At 42.6% G+C, this 8,326-nt stretch overlaps 1 protein-coding gene across 1 annotated transcript; it reads left to right on the top strand.

Moving 5' to 3' along the window:
- The first annotated feature begins 1,765 nt into the window (after positions 1-1,765).
- Positions 1,766-6,452, top strand: OCSTAMP (osteoclast stimulatory transmembrane protein). Its single transcript, XM_056844878.1, has 3 exons — positions 1,766-1,827; positions 3,101-4,151; positions 6,087-6,452. Exons 1-3 carry the CDS (start codon positions 1,766-1,768, stop codon positions 6,450-6,452), a joined length of 1,479 nt encoding a protein of 492 aa, XP_056700856.1.
- The last annotated feature ends 1,874 nt before the right edge of the window (positions 6,453-8,326 follow it).

Genomic DNA, 8,326 nt, shown 5'->3' with positions numbered 1-8,326 from the left:
AGGTTAGGCTGAGAGATAGAGCGACTGGCCCAAAGCCACCCTGTGAGCTTTTTATGCTGAATGGAGGTTTTGAACCCAGGTCTTCCAAATCCTAGACTGACATGCTAACCACTGCAGTCAAAAGGCTCTACTACTGGGTTCTGCCACAGCTCCTCCCTCATTTGGGTACACCAAGAAGTGGTTTTGTCCAAATCCCAAGAAAGGCATTTGTTTTAAAAGTCTGAACATATAATGGCAAGTTTCTAACACAGTCGGAACATGGCCCAGCATGTTCTCAGAAGGTAAAAACTGCTGTTATGGGTCAGACCAAAGGTATGTCCAGTTTAGAATTCTGCTTCAGTCAGGGGTCAGTCAGATACCCCTAGGAGCTCATTAATGGGTGAGAAGGAATTGCCCTTTGTTTTTATTTTATTTTTAAAATACTATATCCCACTTTTCCTTTATGGCTCAAGATGGATGACAATTTCAAATTAAAACCATATGGAATATTATAAAACAATATCAACACCACATTAAATGCCCTGGCAAATAGGGTTCTGCCCCCAGCATCTGGTATTGATAACTGACATCAATACACAGAGGCTCCATTTAGCTATTATGGTTATTAGCTGAAGAAAAAGAGAAAATAAATTATCCAGGAATTGGTCTTATCTGTTTTAAAACCCGCACACATTATCACATCTTGTGTTACTGAATTTCCTAAATTAATCGTAACCTGTGTGCTGTACTTCCTTTCATTGGTCCTCTACCTACGACCAGCTTGGTTGAGTATTATAAGACTGGAAAAATTCCTTCTCTCCTTTCACCTCATCATTTATCATTTTACAAACCTTGATCACATTTCTTTTAGCTCTCTATTTTTTCTAAACTGAAAAGCCTCCAATGCATGCAGAAAAGTTTAACATTAACCTCTGGAACGCTTTAGTGACCTCATCTATGTCATTTCTATCTCTGTGATAATGTTTTTGAGATGGGGGGACCTCAGCTATGTACAGTATTGCCAAGAAGGCTATCCTAAGGACTTATATAATGGCATTTTGAGCTGGACTTTTTATTTTCAGTCTCTTTCTAATAATTCCCCAATACCATGTTTGCTTTTTTTGTTTTCTTTTGTTTACTGCCGCAGTATATGGAGGTGAAGTTTCAAGCAGGCTCGTGTTCTCTGCTCCCTGTTGTAACAAACACTTTGCAATCTCAGTGAGCTGGGATAGATCAGCTGACAAGTAAATGTCTCACCAAAGTCCAGTGGTTATTCACAGCAGCCAGCCTTCCCACAGTGTAAAAATAGATACTAACTGGAAATCTAGATCTTCTGCTTTTTCTGAACTCATTTTGATACCACCTAGGGTAGTTTTAAACAGGGATCTGTTTGGGAGCATACATTTAGTCTGGTAGAGGTTTTTTTTTAAAACAGAAACAGATTGTGTTGGGGTCTCGCTCAGTATAAGTGCCTTATACTGAGTCAGACCTTTGTTCCATTAAGGTCAGTATTGTCTACTTTGACTGGCAGCATCTCTCCAGGGTCTCAGGCAGAGATCTTTCACATTACCTGTGCCTTTCCACTGGAGATGCCAAGGGCTGAAACTGGGACCTTCTATGTGCAAAGCGGATGCTCTACCACTGAACCATGCCCCCACCCCTGAAGTGGAGAAGGCTGTGGGAAGAAGACCTGAATAGATCTCAGCCATTTTCGAGAGCTCCCTTTAAACAATCTTTCTTGGTCATCCCTCTGTCAGTTGGGAGCCTTATCCTTCCTTTCAGCAAGATGAGTATTTGGAGGATTGCAGAGTGCTTACAAAAGAACTGGGGACACCTTCACAGAACTGGGTATGTAGCTGGTCTTTTCACTTAATTATCACACGAGCTGCTTCTCTGTGCCTAGAAAAATAATCCCGGGAAGAATTGCTCTAATGGTTCTGTTGACAAATTGTCCCCCAGAAGAACAACTGGTGAAGTTATGCCTTGCTTGGGGAAATGTGTTCACCGAGGTAATAGCTGACTAATATAATACAGCCTACGGTAATTTGGTAGGCATAATGACTTTCTACACTGCCTTTGAGGCAATACAGCCAAGTTTCAATTTAATTTATTGCTTCAGAGAAATACCATGTGAATTTGTGTTTGATGTTACATGGAGAAGGAATGATTATAGCCCTCGGCTCAAAGAAGTCTGTGGACCTGCACAGAAATTAAAGAAGATATTTATTTATCTGGCACTGTAAAAATGTGAATGAGCATACTGTTGCGCCATCCTTTTAATCCTAGGCAACTGAGTTACAGAGACCCTGAAAAGCACCATTAACAGTTTATTTATTTAAAATAGTTTTATGCCATCTTTCCACCCAAATAGCCCCCCCCCCCATTTAGCAGTATTAATTTTTTATTTACTTCATTCATAGCGTTGCCAACCTACAGGTACTAGCTGGAGATCTCCTGCTTTTACAACTGATCACCAGCCGATAGAGATCAGTCCACCTGGAGAAAATGGCCACTTTGGCCATTGGACTCTATGGCATTGAAGGAATAGTGCTTGTGTGAGCTTGAGGCTGGTAAAATGCGAACAGTCAGTGGCAATCTGTTTTTCCCACCTAACAGACCTGAAACAAAGGAGGGCATACATGCTAGCAAGATTTAACGTGTTACCATCAGCAATATTACAGGGGAGATTTCAAAAAATACCACTCACAGCAAGGTTATGCCCTTGTGGAATGAACTATATAGAATCGGTTGCAGATGTTCTTTTGCACTGTCCCCTTTATCAGATAATCTGCCTTAAATTTATCAATCCATTGTTCACGAGTAGGGAGTGGCAACCAGATGAGCATAAAGTAGCCTTTCTTATGTCCACCCAGGATGTGGCCACAATTGATTATGCAGCCAAGTTTTTGCAGCAAGCAATGAGGATTTGTGAATGCTATTGTAAACAGGAGCATATCCAGCAGGTACCTTTCCAGCCATAATTTTAATCCATCATTGCAAGTCCTCTTCTCTGCTACCAACAGGAAGAGCTCCCTCCTGCCCTCCTCTAAGTGACAGCCTTTAAAACACTTAAATACTTGTTTTAGTAACCAGAAATAACTAATGTGAATTACTGATACAGGTTGGAGGTCTGGACCTATTCTCAGGATATTTTATTCCCACTGATAGAAGCTTTCACCCTGGAAGTCTGGCTGGCTTACTCAGCACCGTTACCATCAAACCTCAACCAGCTGCTGTCCTTATTTCTGATGTGCTGTTGCATTGCTGTGTCAACTGGAGGCCTCTTCTATCATTGGATGTTCTCCTCACTGCAGTATTCTTTCCAGTTCTCTGCCGCAACTGCTGCCGCGGTTAGTCTTCTGGCTTTATTGACCCTTTTCTTGGTGCACCCTGTCCGTTGCATGTTCACGATGATGGTGCCTACATTAGGGACCAAGCAAGGGCAGAGACTTCTTCTCTCTGCATGTTTCATGATCGTGGCAGCCAACATCGTCCCCAACATCATGAGCAACATCCAAGCCATACTGCAAGTCATTAAATGCATCTGCAAGAATTCCTCCGAGAGCCTTCTTATCTCAACGCACCTGTTGGGAAATGCTTCTTGGGATTTCAGCCACTATCTCAAAGAGGTCATCGACTATATGCCAAACCAAATAGTGAAACCCAGAGACGGCCATATGCAGTTTGAAACACACAACAACAGCTTCCTGCTGACTCGGAAAATGATCTACGCTAGCCAAGGGATCAAGGAAGATTTCTCGCATATTGAAATGCAGGCCCAGAAGGTCACACTGATGGCCAACCGGGTCATCGCTGGCTTCTTCCTCTTCTTCTTGATTTTTGAATCGGCTTGCTACCTGAAGAGCTATCTCACTGACCTCCAATTTGACAATATTTACATCACCAAAAAGCTAGAAGATTTGGCTCAGAAAAATGAAGCCGCTCACCTACTGGTTTGCTCACCCAAAAAACTGATCAAGTCCACTGGTTTCAAGCTGACCCGAGAGGAACTCATGACATGTTTAAGGCACATGATTCCCCTCACATTAATGCTGATATTGACACTAGTGATTATAGCAACAGATTTTATTGCCTTCCACTTAGCACAAGCAACTGTGACTGAAGTCTCCGGGCTCCCTGTCGTGCCAATTAAATTCCAGATAAAATATGATGTGAGTATCAGAGCCTCTCGCTTGCCTCTTTAAATGAAAGCGTGTCAAGATGTCAGTGCCAAACAGAACTGAATTGAATGCTTCTATTATCAGGCTCATACAATGATAAATATAAAAGAAATCACTACAGCGTGGTAATAATCTATTGTCATTATTTAGAACATGGAGTTAGAGGACCGGCTGCCTTACACTAAGCCCTGGCCTTTGGTCTATCAAAATTGGTCTTATCTCCTCTGACAGACAGCAGCGCTCCAGAGTTTCAGGCAGAAGTCCTTCACATTTTAACTGGAGATGCTGGGGATTGAACCCAGGGCTTTCTGCATGCAGAGCAGATGCTCTGCCGTTGAGCTACAGCCCCGCAATCATCCCACCTTCTAATAGCCATCACTTAAAAACCTAGCATATAAAACTGTCTGTTTAGGACTTTACTGGTTAAAATCAGCCTTTAGGATTGTGTCTGGGAATGACCTGTAGCATTCCACCTAGCATTTATACCCAGTGTTATCACAGTTCCACTTCCCAGGATTTCTGAGCATGTGCTAGTTTTGTGGCTGAGATCCATTCATACAATGCTCATCATTTATTACCCTCTTTCACTTGCCCATATTTCTAAAGCAGTCTTTTCACAATTAAGGGTTAATCTATATGACTTAAAGTCCCCCTCCCAAGCATGGATTTCACGTTACCACAGCCAACTGGTAGTATAAATTGGCTCCTGTGAACACGGACTGTACAGCTCAGCTTATACCTGATAAGAAATTATGTTCTTTCGAATTAGCCCAAATAGTATTTTAACTATTAGTATTCATTTTCGGGTTTGTATTCTTTGGATGTTGGAAGCGTGACTGTTGTAGATCTCTGAATTTTATATGGAACTGGTCAACTGACCTTAATAAAATACTGACTGGGCCCAAATAGTAGGGTTGCCAGGCCCCTCTTTGCCACTGCCGGGAGGTTTTTGGGGCAGAGCCTGAGAAGGAAGAGGTTTGGGGAGGGGAGGGACTTTAGTGCCATAGAGTCCAATTGCCAAAGCAGCCATTTTCTCCAGGAGAACGATCTCTATCAGCTGGAGATCAGTTGTAATAGCGGATTTCCTGCTACTACCTGGAGGTTGGCAACCTTACCAGACAGGTATGTGTATGTCCCATTGACATCAGTGAGACCCAGTCTTACTAAAAGTGCCACCCTACGCAGAGGCACTAGGATGCCACTGTAACTTTAGCTGAATTCTAGGTCGTTTAAGCATGGGAATTTTACCTGAGGTTCGTTGCTCGCTGGACCCACACCTTCCTATTGGGAATCTATGCTCCAGCAGTCTTCAAGCTCAAATCAAGTCCCCGCCCCTTTAAATGCTGCTTTATAATTTGCTTACTTTGTAGAGCTTACTGTGAGAAAAAATCTCCCCCAACCCAATTGCTGCATAAAACAGCATTTTAAGAACAAAAAAACAAAGAAAATGGGGCAATCTGAAAAGGGGGATGGGAGAAATCCAAGCCTCAGTTTTAAAAAGCCTTTTTTCTGCTCAGAAAGAGCTCCCAGGAAGCAGGAACCATTTGAATCCCTGCCTCTTTACACACTGCTTTGTAATTGGCTGAGAGAAACCAAGCTTGCGTGTCCCATACTTTGCCTTATGCACGGGGATTTCACCCGGGCTGAGCTCAGGGGAGAGGGAAGAATCAGGTTAACAGAGGAACGGGAAGGTCCAGGATTTGTGAGGGCTGGCAGCAAGGTCATCTCTAATGGAGGGAAAACTCATGCATAACTCCACGGAACAACCGAGACAGACCGGGGGCAAACGTGAGTGAAAGTACCCATGCACAAACGACCATAGTTTACAATTAAGGATGATTTTTCCTCAGTCCCTAATACAGGTTTCTTTTGCTCTGAAGCGGTTTCTGCATTTCCACTGAATGATTCTCTTTGATTGCTTTTCAGGTCAAACTTACTTGGTTGAAATTCTGGGGAAAGATTTTTAATGGTGCTTTCCCGACAGGACAATCCTTATCTCCATTTGAAAGCAGTTACCGCCAGAACTTGACCTTTGCCTCTGCCGACTGCTCCATGAAATGGCCATGCCCTCCGAACGTATCTGTGATCTTTGCGGTTGGGCTCCTTTATTGCATCATTTATGCCATGATATTTCTGGAAACATACTCGCACCGGCTGTGCCGAAAAATTTCAGCCTCCTTTTTTCAGAACCGGGAAGACCAGAGGGTCCAGTATCTGTACAGGAAACTTGTTAAGAAACACAAGAGAAAGGAGCAAAAGCAACAGCAGCAGAAACCCACTGGAGTTTGTTAAAATGTCCTCTTAATCGGTATATATTAACAAAACTGATGATACAAAGGAACAGAAACATGCCTAGGCTTTAAAAGTACGTAATGGTAAACGCCATCTTGTATCTTATTAATATCAGCACTTAATAAACATTGTCCACTTTCACAAAAGTTGTCTCGATAGTTGGAGGTATTTATTAACTTCTTCACTCAATTTACATCCCGCCTGTGGTGTTTTGCCATGTAAATACTGTGAGTGTGTTTTATTTCTACGTTTTAATGTGGAGTTTTTCAACTGTATGTTGCTGTGATCTAAAATGTAGGCCTGTAGAGTAAGAAAAACGGGGGCTGGATGGGTGAGTGTGTTATGACCGGAGGGCAGCTGTCCCCGAGTGTGAGGAGTTGACTGTTTTGTTGAGAGAGAGGCTTTGTGTGAGAGGGAGAATGCTGAGCAGTGTGTGTGTGTGCGCGAGTGGAGGAAGGAGCGTGAGCGAGGTGTTGTAGAGTGCTATGAGATAAATTTATGTTGAAGTTATTAGCCTAAGTGGCAAGCGCAGAGAACAAACCTGTGTGGCTCGGTCTATTTAAGGAATCGTTTTGTTTATCCGAAACCATTACATTTATTAACCATACAGAAACCATTTTGCTGTTTTATTTTTAAATAAACTCTGTTCGTGTTTAAGAAAAACAATGGTTTATTTTAAAGGATCCCCATTTAGCTCAGAGCCACCCCCACCGTTCTGTCATTCTACCATATACAATTAAGCCATCCTGTTATTTGGGTCCAACTAAGAATTCTAAGGCAAAAATGGTGGCAGCAAAAATAAGGAAGGCAAGGAAGCAGCGTAACAGTGCTCAGTGGTAGAGCATCTGCTTGGCATGCATATGGCCCCAGGTTCAGTAGTCCCCGGCATCTCCAGTTAAAGGGACCAGGCAAGCAGGTGATGCAAAAGACCTCTGCCTGAGACCCTGGAGAGCCGCTGCCGGTCTGAGAGGACAATATTGACTTTGATGGACCAAGCGTCTGATTCAGTAAAAGGCAGCATCATGTGTTCATGTGTTTACCTCAGAAAACTACAGAGAGGTGCCTTTACAAAGGTTACACATAGAGAAAGAGAAATGTTATATCGCCTTTCTTTTCAATAGGGACCCAAGGCAGCTTACATCATTCTTTTCCATTTTATTCTCCCAACCACCCTGTGAGGTAGGTTAGGCTGAGAGAATGCGACTAGCCCAAGGTCACCCAGTGTGTTTCCATGGCAGAGCACGGATTCAAACGGGTCTCCCAGATAAGGTTGCCATATCACCCCTGGCCCCCCACAGGGTAGGGTTGATAGATCCAGGTTGGGAAACTCCTGGAGATTTGGGGATGGAGGCTAGGAAGGACAGGGACCTCAGTGGAATACAATGCCGCAGAATCCACCCTCCATTTTCTTCAGGGGAACTGTTGAATATCCGAAATCTCCCCATTGAAGAGAAGTCAGTTGAAAATCTTAACTGTTCTCATGGGGCAATGAGATTATTGTTAACGTTTGGTTGTTCAAACATTCCATCTCTGATCATACGTCAGAAAAACTTCCTGAATTTTAAGGGAGTCTTTCCATCTAGAGCCTTTAACAATGTATTACATCTTCCTCTCTTCAGCTCAGGCATATCATGCCCTAGAACGGTTACCAAGACTAATGGCAGGAAATGTGATCCATCTAGAGCACTGGTTCTCAACCAGGGGTCCATGGACCCCCAGTGGTCCGCGAGAACTAAATTAAGGTCCGCGAAACAAAGTTATAAACCCATAATAAATTAATATTTTCAATTAAAGGTTCTCTATTATAATATATATATATATATATATATATATATATATATATATATATATATATATATATATATATATATATA

Source organism: Euleptes europaea, chromosome 2 (assembly GCF_029931775.1).
Source record: "Euleptes europaea isolate rEulEur1 chromosome 2, rEulEur1.hap1, whole genome shotgun sequence".
Classification (NCBI taxonomy): Eukaryota; Metazoa; Chordata; class Lepidosauria; order Squamata; family Sphaerodactylidae; genus Euleptes; species Euleptes europaea.
Note: the sequence above shows the minus strand (reverse complement) of the source record. Positions and strands in the feature narration are given on the sequence as shown.